Source organism: Anopheles marshallii, chromosome 2, assembly GCF_943734725.1.
Source record: "Anopheles marshallii chromosome 2, idAnoMarsDA_429_01, whole genome shotgun sequence".
NCBI lineage: Eukaryota > Metazoa > Arthropoda > Insecta > Diptera > Culicidae > Anopheles > Anopheles marshallii.
Window position 1 is genome coordinate 75,409,987 of NC_071326.1, and position 19,190 is coordinate 75,429,176.

General features: G+C 46.1%; 3 protein-coding genes across 3 annotated transcripts; all 3 read left to right on the forward strand.

The window, feature by feature from the left end:
- Positions 1-1,685: 1,685 nt before the first annotated feature.
- On the forward strand, positions 1,686-4,632 carry LOC128718578 (catenin delta-2). Its single transcript, XM_053812200.1, has 2 exons — positions 1,686-3,720; positions 3,794-4,632. Exons 1-2 carry the CDS (start codon positions 1,686-1,688, stop codon positions 4,630-4,632), a joined length of 2,874 nt encoding a protein of 957 aa, XP_053668175.1.
- A 5,786-nt stretch (positions 4,633-10,418) lies between these two features.
- Positions 10,419-12,219, forward strand: LOC128707306 (phosphatidylinositol N-acetylglucosaminyltransferase subunit A). The gene is made up of 6 exons (XM_053802258.1): positions 10,419-10,429; positions 10,498-10,834; positions 10,905-11,022; positions 11,089-11,211; positions 11,297-11,936; positions 12,012-12,219. Exons 1-6 carry the CDS (start codon positions 10,419-10,421, stop codon positions 12,217-12,219), a joined length of 1,437 nt encoding a protein of 478 aa, XP_053658233.1.
- A 438-nt stretch (positions 12,220-12,657) lies between these two features.
- On the forward strand, positions 12,658-17,544 carry LOC128707703 (uncharacterized). Its single transcript, XM_053802662.1, has 6 exons — positions 12,658-12,671; positions 13,007-13,086; positions 13,165-14,781; positions 15,995-16,533; positions 16,606-16,749; positions 16,834-17,544. The coding sequence occupies exons 1-6, from the start codon at positions 12,658-12,660 to the stop codon at positions 17,542-17,544; spliced, it is 3,105 nt and encodes a 1,034-aa protein (XP_053658637.1).
- Positions 17,545-19,190: the final 1,646 nt, after the last annotated feature.

The window sequence follows — 19,190 nt, forward strand, 5'->3', positions numbered from 1 at the left end:
CTCGCGCTACACAAGAACAACCGTTTGCATATTCTAGGTCTCTGACGCTAGACGCTGATGGAAGGATCCCGATCCCCACGGGTTCGCGTCCACCATGGCCACCACCCGGGTGACGATGGATAGCATGTAATTAGCGATAAATGAAAGCGCTGGATAATGAGTGGCAGGCATGCACCGGCCGTGTGTCGAATATATACCAGCAAGGGGTCGTCATGGGCAAATATTTGTGTGTGTGGTGCTTTTTTTTAGCTTCCTCTTTTTTTGTATGGTTTTTTTTTTAATTTTTGCGCTAACATCATTCTGCAACGGAGCGAATGGAGAGTACATTTCATCCCATTGCACGAAATATATGCTACATAATGCTGACTGTGAATAGTAGGGGGATAAAAGGGAAGAGTACCCACAATTGATGCTATTCGGGGTCGCTTCGAATGTCGAAATACGAATCGCATAGCCGTGTGTTATAAGTGTCAACGGGGAAGGGATGACTTTTATAGATGTAATTAAAAACTGCACCAAGAGGGGGGAACGGGATAGTGGTTTATTGCGTCTGTACGACAAGCTTTATTGGTGATGGATTGTGTTTTACTTAAGGAGAAATGCCTACTCATATCGTTCGCTTCTGACTCTGAATACCTCCTTATCAATCCCAACATCTTCATCTGCGCATTCTACCAGATCTATCACACATTGGACCTAATATGACTTCCCTGTCAATGTGGTCATCTTGTTGTTACGATCTGCGTCGTCCGGTATCGTTCTGAAGGCAATCTAATTCGTTGTACGACAGTAAGATCTTTATTGAACTTATAGTGCTGTTCATTAAAGAGGCTCACTCAATTGTCCTTCTACACATATACCAAAGGTTGCCAAACTGCTTCCGACTGAGAAGTTTTCTGCAATATCGGACATCTTGGAAAGACAGCTTGTTGCTGACTTTTGACTCAAGATTAGTGAAATTTTGAACGACTTCAAAGCCGGCTTCCTAAAGATGATCATCTTTACATCAACCGATTCCTTCAAGAATCTGAACCGCCTGGTCTATTGTCAGCTTTGAAGTTCACATCAATAATGTCTACATCATCCAGCGTATGCCTGTATCTGAATATACTTATAGCGAATGGTCCTAGAAGTACTCTGAGATTATTTCGCATCTCGGATGTAAGGTTGCAGAATAAAACCTCTGTGGCCTTGAAATTCGATGTAGAATTGGTCCGTCATCTTCTTCACAATCTGCCACATGGTGAATGTCAATGTATTTATTTAACATTGTTTAGCGGATGAGTAAAATGTTTGGTTTTCGCTCAACGGTTGGTTGTTTATCGCACTCCGATACAAGTTTTATCGCGTAAAAGGCATTAGCAAAGAAGATTAGATAACATCAGCTAGCGATGATATATGGTCGAGATAGAAAAATGCAACCACAAACCATCAATGTGTCACTATGAGTAAAGGCGATCGATCAATCTATTCAAACAGATTTGTAACCAATTATACTGTTTGTAAATGTATGCATTAACTATGTTTTGTTTTCTCCGTTTATTTTTAGATTCCCAGTGGAAAGGCATCAGTAGTCTGTAGTATTCGGGCAGAGGTGTGCTAACGCTTCCTAGTGATAGACGAAGGTGACCAATTCTTTAAACTGGCGTGGTTGACAGCACAGCAAGCGACTATAATCACCATCAATGCATAGTGAGGATGATCTAATTGCTCGAGCACACAACCAGCAAACGACACAGCAAATCACGACCATTACGAAGGTCGTCCGCGAGGTGAAGCAGTTGGGACCGGATGCTGGACAACCGTTCGACTATGTAGCAATGCCTCTAGACATGGGAACCGACGGACAACCAATCGACTACGTGTCGATGCCGATGGGTATGTACACGACCCGGACGCAGTATTTGAACTTCAACCACATGGACCAGCCCGAACAGATGGTGGGCGGTCCGCCCCAATCGCATCTACCGCCGGGCGCAAAGGTGATGGGCGCCGGTGGTGGCGGACCCGGCGTTCCCGGGTCAATGGGAGGCGGTGGTGGTGTCGGTGGCGGCCAGGGACACTATCAGGATTACGAGCATTACGCGCAGTACACGGACGCTGGTTACGATCTCGGGCAGGCGGCACACCATCCGGCACACGCGCAATCGTATCTCGGAGAGTATCAGATGAACGATCGCTCCAACACACCGCACACGTCGAGCGAGAACAGCGAATCCTCCATTCCCATGCCGATGAGCGTACCGCAGATGGGTAATCCGTCGGCGAACCTGATGGGTGGCCCCGGTGGTTACCTGCAGGGCCAGTACGACGAGATGGGCGAATATGTCATAGCACCCTCGCAAGGTGGGCCGGTCGATCGGCTATACCCCGACAATCCGTCGGCAATGGTGTACGGGTACGTGTCGACACCGCCGTACGGCACGATCAGCTCCCACATGGATCCAAACGGTGGTGTCGAACCAACGTACGCGACGAAGCAGCAGCTTGCGTACGAAGCCGCCACTGCACAGCAACGGGCCGGAGGTGGTGGTGTGGTGGGAAGCGTCGCACCGGACGGTTCGTGTTACTACGACGGCGATGACGATCTGCACCAGCAGCTATCGAACCTGCAGATACATAATCACGTGTTTTTACAGCACATAATCACGTCACCGGGAGGTAACAACCGGCCAGGTGTGAGTGGCACCGCTAATGGTGGCGGTGGCGTCCCGGACGGTAGTGGCGGTGTGGTCGATATGGACGAGCAGCGCCAGATGAAGTGGCGCGATCCAAATCTCACCGAGGTGATCGGATTCCTCAGCCATCCGAACAACGCGATCAAGGCGAATGCGGCCGCCTATCTGCAGCATCTGTGCTATATGGACGACCCGAACAAGCAGCGGACGCGCACGCTCGGCGGCATCCCGCCGCTGGTGAAGCTGCTCGGGCACGAAAATACCGACGTCTTTCGGAATGCGTGCGGCGCCCTGCGGAACCTGTCCTACGGACGGCAAAACGACGAAAACAAACGTGCAATTAATTCGGCCGGTGGTATCCAGGCGTTGATCCATCTGCTGCGTCGGACGGCCGAGTCCGACATCAAGGAGCTGGTGACGGGCATCATCTGGAACATGTCGTCCTGTGAGGACCTGAAGCGCTTCATCATCGACGATGCGGTCGTGGTGATCGTGTCGTACATTATAATTCCACATTCGGGCTGGGACCCTACCAATCCGGGCGAAACCTGCTGGAGTACGGTGTTCCGTAACGCGTCCGGCATACTGCGGAACGTCAGCTCGGCTGGGGAGTACGCGCGGAAGAAGTTGCGCGAGTGCGAGGGACTGGTCGATTCGCTGCTGTACGTCATACGGATAGCGATCGAGAAGTCGAACATCGGCAACAAGATCGTGGAGAACTGTGTGTGCATACTGCGCAATCTTTCGTACCGGTGCCAGGAGGTGGAAGATCCCAACTACGACAAAAACCCAATCCCGCACCATGGTTCCGATGGTGGTGTGAGTGGAGGATCGCACAGTGGTAGCGGTGGTGGTGCGATCGTGGTGAGCGCCGCTTCTTCCAAAGGTGAAAATCTCGGCTGCTTCGGGGCAAGTAAAAAGAAAAAGGAACAGCAGGCAGCAGCTGCCGCTGCCCAGCAGCTGGCTGCCGCCGATAAGGACCACTCGAGTGCCAACGGTGATCCGGCACGAATGGCGTACAAAAACACTGCTCACTATAAAGGTACGTTTGCGGGGAGTTGCGTCTTCTTTCTCTTTTTACTTATTTCTAACATGGTTTTCTTTCTCTGTTTTAGGAGCCGAACAGCTGTGGCAACCAGACGTTGTACATTCTTATCTTGCCTTACTGCAGAGCTGTTCCAATCCGGAAACGCTTGAGGCGGCGGCCGGTGCGCTGCAGAATCTGGCCGCCTGTTACTGGCAGCCAAGCATAGAGATCCGGGCGACCGTGCGCAAGGAGAAGGGTTTGCCAATCCTGGTCGAGCTGCTGCGCATGGAGGTGGACCGGGTGGTGTGTGCGGTAGCGACGGCCCTACGCAACCTAGCAATCGACCAAAGAAACAAGGAGCTAATCGGGAAGTACGCGATGCGCGATCTGGTGCAGAAGCTACCGTCGGGGAACCCCCAGTGCGACCAGGGCACGTCCGACGACACGATAGCCGCCGTGCTGGCCACGCTGAACGAGGTAATCAAGAAGAATGCGGAGTTTGCGCGATCGCTGCTAGATGCGGGCGGTGTTGAGCGGCTGATGAATATGTCGCGACAAAAGTCGAAGTATACGCCGCGCGTGCTAAAGTTTGCCAGCCAGCTGCTGTTCACGATGTGGCAGCATCAGGATCTGCGCGACGTTTACAAAAAGCACGGCTGGAAGGAGCAGGACTTTGTGACGAAAACGATAGCGTCGCGAAATTTGAACAGCAGCAATGGTGGCGCAGGCGGCAGTTACAGCGACAACTCGCCCAACTCACCCAACAACACCCTCAACCGTCCGATGGCATCGCAGAGCGGTACCAGGTACGAGGATCGCACCATGAAACGCCAGCAGGGATCCTCGTCGGCGAACAATGGTGGTCAGGCCATGTCTTTACCTCCGGGCGATGGTACGATCAAGATGGGTACGTTAAACTTTACCTAGTGACTTACATGACGTTTACTTTTAATTACGCGGATCGGTGTGAATCGTATTAATGGTGGATTTCTTTTCGCAGGAAGATGAATGGACATGCTGTCGGCCACCGAGTACTGATAGCTCTTATTGTGCAGATATCACATTTAAGCAGTGACGCATGCCACCAACCGTAATCTCCACTGTCAGATTACGTTTAGAATCGAAAGCGGGAAAGACATATTAACGTTGACAACACAGCACACAAAGGTGTGACGAATGGTGATGCCACCCAAAAGGAGTTCCAGTAGTAGCATAAAAGCAGCAGCAGCAACGCGTGTGTGAATATTACCGCAAACTACACCAAGCATCTCACGCTTTTCCATTTTCGGTGGGGAAAGGAAGTGGAGACGACAAGGACAAGTGGGAGTGGGATAGTAGAAGAGTATTGTTTTCGTTCATTGCACTGGCTTCCAAATTCTCTTTCTATCTCTCTTTCTCTCGCTCTCTCTCTCTTTCTCTTGACAAACACACACACGCACACGCACACAACCAGTAAGCCACAACACACAACCTGTTCCAATATTATTCTTCATTGTTAACCTCAAAGTATAGCTGACATCCATTTGTCACAACCACTAGTAGGTAGCGTAGACAGTCATGTAAGAAGATAGTGTACAGCAAAACAAAACAAAGAAAGATTATTATCTGTAGTGTTGCTCTTCCCCCGATTGGTTTCTGTAACATCCGTTTTAGTGGGATGTTACTGTTGGACGTGATGTGGAAGTATGGACACATAGAATGGAATGGTAAATGCTTTTACGCGATCGCACGGAGTCGTTACCATGCCGCGTTTAATGGTGCTCATTTAGGTTTGTTGGACTGTTTGATAAAATCCTTTTTATGTACTGGGTTTTTGTTTGTTGAAATATTCCATATAATAAATCATCAACAAAACTCTCGAATACGTATTCCTGTTCGATATATTCGTGGGGTATGTTTAACAAATTCCACTGCACTTTCTTGGCTTAGTACCCACCGCCACGTCCTCCTGTGCACTGATGTTTTCTTTTTCAAGGATGGAAACTCGTTTTAGTTAAATCACAAAATAGGAAGAATCGATGTGATAAACCATATTTCCTTCTGGTTCTAGTGTAAAGCTGTGGGGTTTATCCACAATAAGGACATGATTTTGACACCAATCGTTTTTACCCATTAATTCCATCCGATAGCGAGCGATTCAACAATCCACCTAGATCTACCAAATGCATAGCTCTCATGCACTATGTTTTCACTCTTAACATCGATTGTCTTAACTCAAGTCTCAAAACGCGTAGCACATAAAATGGAACACCGATAAGTCTTTTACACGGACGTGAAGCAAATTGATTATTCATGAATTCTACAAAACATATAGTGGCTGGTAAAATAGGATAACTTTACCGCGCATAACATTACCATGATCTTACCTCCCCTTTTTGCGAATGAGAACAGGAGAGCATACAACAAAACCAAACCTTTGAGCGCACATTGCGGTGCGCTCGCGAAAGAACTGAACAAATGTTGTCATTATTCAACCCTCAACCTACGTTTAAAGCAAAAACATTCCTAAGCTCCGAGCAGCTACGAACGGAAGCGTACAATCCCGCAATTAGTGTCGATTTTTTGGAACTCTAATGCATTAAGGCTCACACACGTGCGCGCGCTTTAGTATGAGGAGCCATGCTGAGCAAAAAGAAAGGACTGACGGGTCGAGAACCCGCAGTGTGTGTAGTAGTGTGTTCATGATTGCGGGTAAAGGAGGGGTGGACAAAAACGGATTAAAGCATGACGGCATCGCTCAGCCAGGCACTGTTCGAACATTAAAATAATCATTCAAGTCATTTAACGAAACGATACATCTCTTAGCGGCAAAACACACAAAGATCAATGTAACCCACGTTAAACGAACGACATATTTATCATCATTACTGCATACGTATTAAATTGAACCTTTTTCCGTAGTCCTGCGGTTGGCACACGGTTGCGGGGTGAAGCAAAGAGAATTAGCTAACAACAACTAACACGGGCGCGGGAGGGGGTGTGTGTGTGTGTGAGGGGAACGCACGCATTCCAACATGAAAATAGAACGCAAGACGCATACACACAAACTATTTATTATAGGCATATTTGCACTTCGACAGTATAAAACCCGACACAAACACGCCTAGCACTCCCGCCGCGAATCAGCATTAAGCAAAATTATTCCCTTTCGTTTTTGTCGTATTGTCTCCATGTACAGCTCTCCTCCTTCCGGGATAATGAGCACGAAAGCTCGAAAGCTCTTAGCTGTTTGGACGCACCTACGAGCCGGGTGGCATGTATGCGTGTGCAGGACACGAACCTCTCGGTAGTGTACATCACATCCAATCCATTTTACTTCCTCGTACTCGAACTTAGTACGATGAAGCGATTGAACAATGGAAACAAACACTATGCTAGCTCAAAAGTAAATATATATATACACACACACATGTATTGCGACAGCAAGTAATGGAATATTTGGGAATGTACTAAATACTATCGTGTAAAAGAAGGGACAACAAACAAAAGCGTAGGATAAAAAACACTAGTAGCTCATATACAAAATTCAGACTTCTACATTTGACTGTTAGCCGAAAACCACAAGCATTGATGGCCGAAAAGGGGACTCATAATCACAACCACCAATTCTTAGTTGATAATGCATTTGATTTGGTCCGATTTCTAGGAAACCCATCGACATCACGTGTGCGCCTCGGTGCTTTAAATCGTATCGCATTCTCCTCTCTCTCACACAAACACACACACACACACACGTACATACACTCAGACTCACCTTTCACACCTTTCCGAGAAGCAAGTAGAGAAAGTGGAAGATATACAGTAAAGTAAGTAAAACAAAAAAAATAACAAGAAAACAGGATAACTTGCAAATGCAAATGGAAATGAAATTTCTTCGAACGATTTCTTCGCTCCTTCACAATTGAATCGAATCTGAATGTAGAATATTGATATAAAATTACAAATTCATTCATGCAACAGTAAAAAAGAAGAAAAATCGAAAGCAAAAAAGCAACAAGTGTGTTGTGTAATAGTGTGCAGTGCGAAAGGAATCTGCATGAAATTGATGAAAAACTCCAATACATAAGGTAACAGGAATCGGGGAAAAAAAACTCGTAGCTCATGCATGAAACCAATACCCACGCTGTGAAACAAAATATTGACTAGGAATACATAAAATACATTATAACTGCAAAAGACAAGGAGCAAGAGCTGCAAAAGTGAAACAAGCATAAAACACACACAAACACCGAAACACATAAAAGAAGGTAGAACAAATGTTAGATTAGGAGTAATTATACAAAATAACACAAACCAGAAAGCAGGAACATGCGGTCAAGCGAGAGCAGAAAAAATAGAAGAGAACAAGTTAATGAAACAAGCGAACAAACCCGGCAAAAGCGATACATTTTCTCCCCGTAAAGGTGGGAATCAGTCAGTTAGTCGTGGCTGAAGCGCTCTAATCCCGTGCAAAGCATCGTAGCATCCTCACAAATTCGTTGGCCACGACCCGGGTGGAAGTGTGTGCGTGGGTCATTGGAACGAAGAAGCTCTCGGGGAAGAGGAAGCGAAAACACATACTTTAAACATTACACGATTTTACGGTCAATTTTATCATATAAAAATATACACGACAATGCAGCTAAAACCCGCGCTCCGCGCTCCTAGTCCCCGTGGTGGAACACGGCCGAGAAAGGTGGGCCAATCATGCTACTGGTGGTGGTGACGAGGAGTTAACGAATCGGGTGAGCCAGCGATCGAATGGAATATGATGCCATAGGGAACCGAGGTAGGGAACTGAGGAAGCTTCGTATGTCTAAATGTGTTTCGCACATAATTGATAGTCGAGTTACTATTTCCATTTTCAAGAATTTTCAACCAGAATTTCTCATTTTCCAAAATCATGCAATCGTACAACACAATGGGTTAGTTTAGTATTCTTTTATGCTGCTGCCTGGAAAATGGTTCAACACAGATTGGGTTGTAATTCATTTATGTTAAAGCAATGTGCAAAAAACCAACCTACACGACGTAGAAAAACAACATGCTGGAAGCAAACGCAAAGGGGGACTACACATTGAAACATTAGCCGCGGATGATTGAGAGGAAGGTAAAAAGTGGGAAAACGGAGTAGTAAACAAAATAGACGAATATGAAAAAGACAGAAGAAATGAAACGGTGGAGAGTAGGAGTGGAGCGACGATGGAAAACCGCGCGTGAGGGGTTTTATACGACTTACCCCAATTAGTAATCTAATGAACAAGTTAAACGGGATAGCACATGACAGGGTAATAGCGGATCGACGCATAACCGATAGCCGGCGGTGTGCGCGTGTGTGTAACAACACGTATGTAGCTGAATTATTGCAATTCCATCTAATATACTTAATTATTATCTCAACCGGGTGAACAATTCCCCCCGCCCTCCGGTCGTGGTGTGTGATGGTCACTATTGCTGATTTTGATGCTATTTTGTATTTGCTCTTCCGTTGGATGGTTTTATACCAAGAAGTGTAGTTATTATGATATATATATATATACGTTTATGTACTGTGCGTAACATTGTTTATTTTATTTTATTTTTGCCTGTATTCCAGCGGGGTTTAGGATAATATATGCATCTACTATTTTAAAAGTGTAGTTTCTTTTTCGTTTAAGGAGGGAGAGTAGTGCTGATTTAGAACGGAAAAAGACGCGCAAGGATATTAACGGGGAGGAGGTAAAGAAATACAGGACAGAGTCCCATTTTTTGTCAACACGCTCATTACATCCGTGGAACTATGGGAAGGAGGGGGGGGGGGGGGGGGGGAGGCATTCGGACAAGGAAATAGCAAAACTTACACAATGAGGGCAACAACGTGCGTGTGTGTGTGTATGTATGCCCGTTTGCTCTGTAAAGGTGAAAAAACTCCTGCTGCAGAAAAAAATCGCAAGCAAAATCAACAAAGCAAGGTATATTTTAAACCATGAGTAAGCATACAAAGAACATGAGTTTTTTTTTTTTGAAAATGCAATAAAAATAAATTATTGATATTCAAATAAAACAAAAGTGTGTGCGCGGGGGTTACTCATTGTCATGGACGAAATGCGAAAGAAATGTCAGGAATAACGTTCCTGATTAAATCCTGTTTCCAAGCTTTGGAGAACTAACCGAATGCAGTGTAGCCACACGAAACATTATAGAAGCGCCGTTTTTAAGAGTCAGAAGAACAACTGATGCAACACCAAACTCTATCGGGGGAAACTCGCATGCTTTACATGAAGAGGCGCAGCCCGATTCCAAATTGACTTGGCTATGGCTTCTTCTTCTACTTTTGCGAAACAGAATATATGCTTCTATGCGGGGGGAACCTTTGGTTTTTCCCACATAATCAAAGGCTTACTGTTTCCTTTTTAGGCTTTCGACTGAGTCGCAGTCGAAACTCGCATGCTTCACATGAAGAGGTGCAGCCTGGCACCAAGTTCACTTGGCTATGGCAATTGATAAGTTGTGTTAAAAATATTGCACTCACTGTATAATTACACTATAAGTCGATGTTCGTAACGGTTTGAAATCGATCAAAGCAACTCGAAGTGTCGTTATGATCCAGCCTCTGCCCTTTGGCACTGACAGCGTGTTGCAAACCTATCACGGAACGGAAACAAACATTGTTTTGCCAAAAATAAATCCCCCGAAAAACGATCCTGATTTTCGGGGAAAGCTCGTACCGGTACACAGGCATTAATGGAAATACGATGAAAATATGGTAAGATTCTTTCCGGTGGGTTTCTTTTTTGTGCGAAAGTATTCACGAACGCGTCCTTTGCATTGCAGCATGGCATCGGACTTCTTTTACCCAAACATGGGTGGAGTTGAGGAGCATATATTTAACCTCTCGCAATGTTTACTTGCCCGCGGCCACAAAGTGATCGTCATCACGCACTCGTACGGCGACCGAAAGGGCATCCGGTACATGACGAACGGGCTGAAGGTGTACTACATTCCAATCAAAGTGTTCTACAATCAAGTTGTGCTTCCTACGATGATCTGCAACATACCGCTACTGCGCTATATACTGATCCGGGAGCAGATCGACATCGTGCACGGTCATTCCGCGTTTAGTACGCTAGCACACGAAGCCATGAACGTGGCGAAATTGTTGGGATTAAGGGTAATGAAGCTTACCTGTGCGTTGAGTTACCAGATCGTTCATAATCGATTTCTACATCTTTGCCTTGCAGTCTGTGTTTACGGATCATAGTTTGTTCGGGTTTGCCGATTTGTCCGCAGTAGTTACAAACAAGTTTTTGGAAATATCGCTTGCCAACTGCAATCACTGTATATGCGTTTCACACACGGGTAAGCTCCTGGCCGTGCTGTGCCATTGGCATCGTATGTTTATTTGGGCAATGTTTATGTTTTCAGGGAAGGAAAATACGGTTCTACGCGCCAAAGTGCATCAGGATAAGGTTTCTGTGATACCAAACGCTGTCGATACGGCTTACTTCACACCGAACCCATGGCGTAGGCCCAACGATGATGAAACAAGTAAAACCACAACGCTTGAAGAGATTGCTTGGTTTGCTTGCTTTCGTGTATTGAACACATTTCCTCTGTTTCTTATCACCACCAGTCAATATTGTGGTCGTTTCTCGGCTCGTGTATCGGAAAGGCGTGGATCTGCTAGCTGGAATATTGCCAAAGCTCAAACATCTGCCCAACGTACACTTCATAATCGGAGGTGATGGACCGAAGCGAACACTGCTGGAAGAAATTCGCGAACGGAACAACATGCAGGATCGCGTGGTAATGCTAGGTGCGCTAGAGCATGCGAAAGTGCGTGATGTGCTGATACAGGGCCACATTTTCCTAAACACCTCCCTGACGGAGGCATACTGTATGGCTATAGTAGAGGCAGCCGCCTGTGGCTTGCAGGTGGTATCGACGAAGGTTGGTGGCATTCCCGAAGTACTACCCACAAGTCTGATTATTCTTACCGAACCGACCGTCGAATCGGTTTATCGTGGTTTGTGCGAGGCTATCCGGCGCGAGAAGGAAAAGAAACAAATCACCAGAAGTCGATATCTGAATGGATCCATTGATGGACTCGTGCCGACACCTTCACGAACGTCCTACACCGGTTTGTGCGCATTTGAGCGTAATCAAATCGTAGCCAATCTGTACAACTGGAACAATGTCACCGAGCGGACGGAAAAGGTGTATAAAACTGCGTGGCAAGAAGCACCGGCCACGCTTGAATCCATGATGAAAAAGTAAACCTGAGGCTGTTCGTAACATCAATTCGATTGAAATATTCACTGAGAAAAATTCCATTTTTTTCTTTGCAGTTGCCTGAAAAGTGGTGTGTGGCCATTTGTACTAGTAATTTCGTTGTGCCATCTTATATTACGGTTCCTCGACTGGTTTGTGCCACGCAGGAATATAGACTTGTGCGTTGCGGAAAATCCATTCCTCAGTTCGGATTACGACCGGCAAACGTCACCGGAAGATGTTCTCTCTACGACGGTACGAAAAAAACGGGAAAAATTTTCCTGACGTCAAGCGGCCCTTTGCTCGGTGGACGAATGATTTGCTGCAAAGGGTCGCTCCTGAGCGCTTCGCACAGCGCGTTGGCTATGAACAGAGTATTGACACAAAACAACATCCCATTTGACTATTTATCAAGGACGACTTGATTACAAACCGTGTAGCCAATTTTATGAGACAATTTTGCGAATAATTAAACCAGAAAATATACATTAGTTGTTGATATTACAACACAGATTAACCGCTTATAGCGTGTTTACACACCCCATCCGTTATCCTTCTGAACTGCCAGAAATCGAAATTTCTTCGTCGATGCCGACATAGGCAGTCGATATAGATGTGCTCAATATGGCGACGTCGACGAATGCGCTGATGAACCGGCCTGTTTTTCCCCGGTCTTTGGCTTGGTGCGCCAAATGACAGCAGTTGTCAAAATAGCCCATAAAGATGTCCGAGACGAAGTAAGTTGAAGCAATTTATTTCTACAATTAATCTACTTTTAGCCAAGTTTGTACGCTTATTTTGTGTTTCAAGCAACCGGGCAATCTATCTCCTGTCGTCGCGATTGCCGGTAGTGGTAAAATTGTAACGTTCGGTGCACTGGAAGCGAGTGCAGAAGCGTTTGTAAAAGTGGCTCTTCCGTTCCCTATGCTTTGTACATGTGTTCGTGGTGGTTGATTTGACGGCAGGATGCTTCGCTAATTTCAGCAATCACTTATATACAGGACCTTCAACGTACGAAGCTTCGTAATATTACTAATTGTACTGCGATTTGTGTTTTCCCCCTCTCCGTCAGTGACGACTCGCTTACCTTCGATTTGGGCAACGATGATCCTGCCATTCTTAATGAGGACGAACTGCTGCTGTCCGACGATGGTAAGCTAGTAGGATAAAATCGATTTTCTCCCGACCCTACCTATAAGCACGTTTGGCATGGTACTTTTTTTATCGCAGAGAACGGCATCAAACTCGACCAACCGGATGAGGATTTTCTTCTTGAAGACACGGACGATTGGGTTAGCAAAGAGTTAGCGTCGAAGGAAAGTGAACCGGCGGGCAGCAGCAGTATTGTGGTGGAGGATGTGCGCAAGATTGATGACAGTCCGACGCAAAGTGTATCCGCCAACAGTCGAACGTTCGGATTGCAAAGTGAATCTAGCAACCAGTGCGATGAGAGTAGCACCGCTCATAATGCCGGTTACCATGATTCAAGCCCGCCGGTGCCGCAAGCGGACGTTGAACCACCTATCGAAATAAACCGAACAAGGGAAAGTGACAGTAGTGCCGCCAATGCGACGGATGAAATCAAACTGTCCGCTAGAATCGATGAGATCGAAGTGAGTGTTGAAACAACGTCACCCACCACCACGGGAGACGATGCAGCTGTGGTTGGATTTGATGAGCCTCATCCCGTTCATGATTTGATCCCGGTCGAATCGAAAGAATCTTTACGCTCGACATCATCTTCGGGGCTGGATGATAGATCGACGGTGGCCTCATCGGAGTACAGTACGTCTGTTCAAACGCTATCGGAAGCGTCCCCGCAGTCTAGCAGAACACGCCTAACAGAAAAGACAACCGCCAGTGAACAGTGTGATACGACATCTTCCGAGGAGGTGTTGTACCTTTACACCAATATCCAAGAACCTGACGGTTCGTACGATACGGATGAACTGAGTGAAAAGCGTGGCTGGAAAAATGAAATGAAAAATGATACGCGACATCCGATGCACGCTCAGCATCTTCATCAACAGCAACACCATGGTCCTTCGGGTACGGTTGGAAACCGACCACAGGCAGGTTATGGGAAACCCGGCATGAAGCATCCGCTGCTACCTCCCCAACAGCTCATGCAACATGGTTCCGGACTGGTTGCACCGAATATACTCGGTCCACATCGGCCAAACAATTTCGGTGGAATGCATCCAGGTGCCCGGATGGATTTTCGACCAGGTAACCGCCAGCGCTACCCATTGCGACCCGGTTTCGGGCCTGAAATGATGAACCCATTCCGGGGCATGGGCCGAATGAACTTTCCCCCCGGACCGCTGCCGCCCGGTATGCATCCCGGTGTGTTGATGCAGGGCGGCGGACCCGGTGGCCCAATGCCACCAATGCGAGGCTTTCCTTCCCGCGGACATCCGTACGAAATGGGACGACACATGGCGCCACGTTTGATACGTCCGATGGGCGGTGCAAATGGGCCACAAATGTTTCGCAATGCTGGTCCATCGAGCGGCCCAGGAGGGACAGTGAAAGGTTCGGCAATTGGCACGCAGCAGGGACCGTTCGGGCCATCGGTATCGCAAGGAACGCAGGGACAGGTCGGTAATCCGGGGACTGGCATCAATGCAGCACCACCACAGTCGCTTCTCTCCGGAACATTTGACCCTATGACGGTAGGGGGTGGAAGTGGTGCAACGGGTGGTGTTGTTAGTGGTGCAAGTGGTAGTGTTATAACCGGTGGAGCCGTCGCTAATGTCATTCAACCAGCACCCGCACCAGTTCCCGGATTTCCACAGAAAGTGCTGATCAATCCTAATTTTAAAGGTGGTGTTGAGGCGGTCAAGAGTGAGTATAACACAAGTTTACGTTGTCATTATATAGCTTTCACTGTTAGATTATGTTGTCGCACGTTTCATTAACTTTTGCTAGGTTAGTTTAGTAGTAACGAATTGCAATGATGTTGTTTTATTTTGTAGATAATAGTAGAATAACTACATCATCAACGTATGCATTAGAAAATGTGAACTCTTTTAAGCGATTTTTCATACGAGTTCTCTGACACCTCTCGAAGTACATGGCATTGTTCTGTGTTTCGTAGCTATCCTATTATACACATGCAAAATTTGACACCATTATCATTTGATTTGTAACATTAACGACGAAAACAGTTAGACAACGGCTTTTGAGGTTTTGTCGAAACTGCATACGTCACACCGGAACGAGGCAGACTTACATATAGAGGTATTCGTCCGATCTGGCATCTATAATATCTTTTCCCATCTGGCGAAAGTCCAGCGAGGCAAACAAACGTCCTATACTGACCAACCGACTGCAGACGTCTCCATAAAGGGCAGCAGATTCCAAAAATGAAGATCGAAATTTAAATGATCTCTTCGTTTCCCTGGAAAGGGCAAATAGAAGGCCGAAAATACGCAGCACAAATTTTTGTATTTAGTTACTTGTTTGTTATTACATTATCGTTTCACTCATCTATATCATGCTTGTATGTTATTAGCTTAAATACCGACATATTTGTGACTCAAACCATTTTCGGAAAGCAAGCAGGGGAAAACACCGCGTGAAAGGAAAAGAAAAATTGTACAAAAGATAAAGAAACAATCGATTTTATGATGCACCTGTGTGAAACTGTATGCTGCTTTATGTTATTTTAGTAGTAAGCTTTAGAATTAAGCTATTCTAATGTGTTAATATAATTTTTTAAAACCTGCTAGATGGTTGAACTAATACAAATTTTATCATCCTGTCCTGTATACTCTGTGAGCTTGAATCATTTATAAACTCTGTGTTTATGTTTTTGCTCGCTTGGTTTTTTTGCCGGTTTTTTTTTTCTTCTCTATTTTATCCTTCGATACACATGCTTCAATAGAGATTATATTATTCTTGTGATTTTTGGGTAATACGCTAGTAAATAAAGAAACCTGCACTTTGGTTTTGAAGATGAATTATGTCTTTTCTGTTTAGAACACGGAGCAGACGGTGTGAGATTCTCTTTTTAATGCCCATACATCAATGGTTTCGTAAACTTCGAACCTTACAGATCAGTTAATGCGTGATGCAGCGCTCAGTTCGCAGCAGTTTGTGGCCGGCGTTAGTGCCCGGCACGTGAGTGACGCGGAGCTGTTGCGCCAGCAGGAGGAGTTCATCAATAAAAACCGCATCGAGGTGGAAAAGCGGCGACACGAACGTTCACCATCCCGGGAGCGGGAACGCGACCGTGAACGGGACCGTGATCGCGATCGTGCCAGATCCCGGGACCGGGAACGTTCACGCGACCGTGAACGGGAACACCGGGAACGTGAGCGAGACCGGGACCGTGAACCGCTGCGTGGCCGTTCGCGCGAACGTTCGAGAGACCGGGATCGAGAGATGCGGCCGCGATCGAGGGACCGGGACCGCGAGCGGGAATACTCACCACGCAGGTATCATCGAGGTGGCAGCCGAGATCGGGATCTGAACCGGACCGGTCGGAGAAATTTCGGGCGGAGTCGAAACGCTAGCCGGGAGCGAGACGACGACAGTCGATTCCCGAAGCGGCGAAAGAGTAGCGACTACGGAGAAAACCGTGGGCACTACGAGGTAAGTGACCCGTGTACCCGTGCCTGCCCGGAACTGTTGTTTAAAACTCTTATTTATTCTTCCTTCTTGTAGCGAAATGACGATGATGAAGATCCCGAAACGAGGGCTTATCGGATGGAAATTGAAAAGCAAAAGGCTACCCGTGAAAAAATGTTACGCGAAAAAGAGATGCGTCGAAAGCGGGCCGCAGAGGAGAAGCTTAAATCACGATCAAATGTAAGTAAACAGAGGTTAGCCATGCATTTGTGATGTGAAGTAGGGCTTAAGTATTTTGTAACTATTTTCGTCTTATATATGCAGGACACAAAACCTCAGGAGAACACTCCACCCAAGCTGACACCTTTGGTCGTGACGGAGAAAAAAATTATTACTCTGAAAAAGAAATCGGAACCGATCGCAACGGAACCGACGCGCCGTTCTCCGGTCGAGCGCACAGGCACCAACGCCCGAACGGTGATCGATCCGCAGGATCGCACCCGAACGCGGCTTGATAACGAACCGCACTCGAGCGATGGCGGTATCGAACGGCAGCGCCACAACAGTGAAATGAACTCGGAAGCAATCGAGCTGGATCTGCTCGAAGAGTTGCTGCTCCGTGAACCGACCCCGGAACCGATGCCATCGAAACCGAGAGTAACGACCGGCAGCAGTCAGGTGTCGACGACGAGTGGTACGGCGATGGTTACCACCTCCACGAAATCTGCCGACAGTGTCGCGGTGAAGGGTAGCCGGGAACGGAACAGCGCAGCAACGATCAACAACACTGGAGGGGGAGCAGGAGGAACAACGGTGGGCGGTGGTGGTAGCAGCCGACGAATCGTTTTAATGAAGCAGAACAGCGAGCGCAAGGACAGGACGGATGGCGGTGGGTTGACGGCTGGGCAGCACCATACAACGGCGACCAGCAGCCTCAACAATCGGAAGCCACGCATCTTCGACCGGCTGGACAAGCGGATCGGCGTGAATGAGGCTGACAAACGTAAAATTCAGAGGTTAGTCAAGGATAATTAACCGTTTCTCTGTCCCGCAGTCGTTGTGAGACATTATCTTTAGAGGTATGGTGTTATCTCGAATGCACACCACCCTGCCACACATTTGCGTAAGCGAGTGTGGGTGTGTGAATCTTCGTTCGTGGGAGCAGGCGGTGGGAGCATTTGTTTTTGGAAGATGCCACTTATCGTGTGACATTTTGTCTAGGACAACAATATTGTAACCCAGCTCTGGTGGTTACACCATAACAGTCCTTGTGGATGAAAGTTGGTACCACACCTGCATGGTGGTGGTGAACGTATTGTACACGTAGATTTTAGTCTTATCAAATAGGAAGGAAGTGTAAAAGTGTCACGTGCCACTTTGAGAATATCTTTTTTTATAGAGTTCTTTTTTTTTTTGTATAATTTTTACCATGTTTCATAAACGCTTATTTCGAAACACACACACGGTACGCACACGGTTGCGCTATGGAACAGAACGTTCAATTCAATTCATCTTCAACCGAATGAGACGCAGAGTGTCGGTAGTGTTTTTACCCAAATTGTGTATTAAAATTGTTTTTTTTTGGTATCACATTCGTTTGATACAATCATCGGATACCACTGGAAAATGGTGTAACGTTTTCCTAGCATCAATAATTGTGACCGTAAATGCATTTGCTTTGTATAATTAGATTTTTTTTTGTTATCACACATTTTACTAAGAGGACTAATGATTTTCCCCCTTTTTTTAACCAAACGAAACTCGTTCTTTGTGGTTTGTTTTCGCAAATATGTTTTAATAATTCAATGAAAATCCTTTCCCTTCAAACAAGAATCAGAGGAACGGTCACGATATGTGTGTGTTTGTGTGTTTTAGGGGGTCTCTCCGTGTGCGCATAAGAAGATAATAGTTGTGTAAAGTTTTAGGATTCGGTAAGGTTTTTTTTTTGTTTGTTTTGTTTCGATTTAGTTATGTTAAGCCAACAAATTCAAACGATTTTACTGCGTACGTATTTTAAATATTGTTGCTTTAGCGCAGCCAAATGGTTGCCTACGGTTAACGACAAGCAAACCCCTCAACGAAAGTAGTAGTGTGAGGGGGCGCACAGACTTGACAAAAGAATAATAACACTCAATATAACAAACAGATTAAATTACTAGACGTATAGGATGCAAGAGAAAGAGAGAAAGAGAGAGTGAAAGAGTTTAAACACAAAAAAAGAATAATGAAAACAAACGAGCAGGGTTTAACGAAACCACTTTATAGCCAAACTTATAATGCTCCATCTTTTGCCCCCTTTATCAAAATGCCACTTCAGCATTGTTGGTACTTTTGGTACGACCATTTTAAAATTCCTGCTCCTTTTCCTCCTCCCCTCCCCCCTCCCCCGCCCCTTTCCTGTATCTTAATTGTAACTCTTTTCCAAACAAACAATACAAGCACACCGCAATTTGCCGGAACGCACTACTTTAAGATTAACCAATAAAATAAAAGTATGGAAAGCTGTTCATTCAAATACGTGTGAGAAAGCGTAGCCTAATACCAAAACAAACCCCAACAAAACGTGATTTTATTCGTGTAAATACCCTCTCCAATTGTCTTCTATTAATTAGGTGTTATCGTTTTTACTTTTCCTACATCCCCAGCCGGGGATTTAAAAAAGGGGATTGTAACTTTTTGTA

Excerpts from the sequence above, each read along its gene's own strand:
- LOC128718578 (XM_053812200.1), top strand. The coding sequence starts at position 1,686 with ATGCATAGTGAGGATGATCTAATTGCTCGAGCACACAACCAGCAAACG. Across the intron at positions 3,721-3,793 it reads AAACACTGCTCACTATAAAG|GAGCCGAACAGCTGTGGCAA; the intron begins GTACGTTTGCGG and ends TCTCTGTTTTAG.
- LOC128707306 (XM_053802258.1), top strand. Across the intron at positions 11,212-11,296 it reads GCCCAACGATGATGAAACAA|TCAATATTGTGGTCGTTTCT; the intron begins GTAAAACCACAA and ends TATCACCACCAG. Across the intron at positions 11,937-12,011 it reads CTTGAATCCATGATGAAAAA|TTGCCTGAAAAGTGGTGTGT; the intron begins GTAAACCTGAGG and ends TTTTCTTTGCAG.
- LOC128707703 (XM_053802662.1), top strand. Across the intron at positions 14,782-15,994 it reads TGGTGTTGAGGCGGTCAAGA|ATCAGTTAATGCGTGATGCA; the intron begins GTGAGTATAACA and ends CGAACCTTACAG. Across the intron at positions 16,750-16,833 it reads AGCTTAAATCACGATCAAAT|GACACAAAACCTCAGGAGAA; the intron begins GTAAGTAAACAG and ends TTATATATGCAG.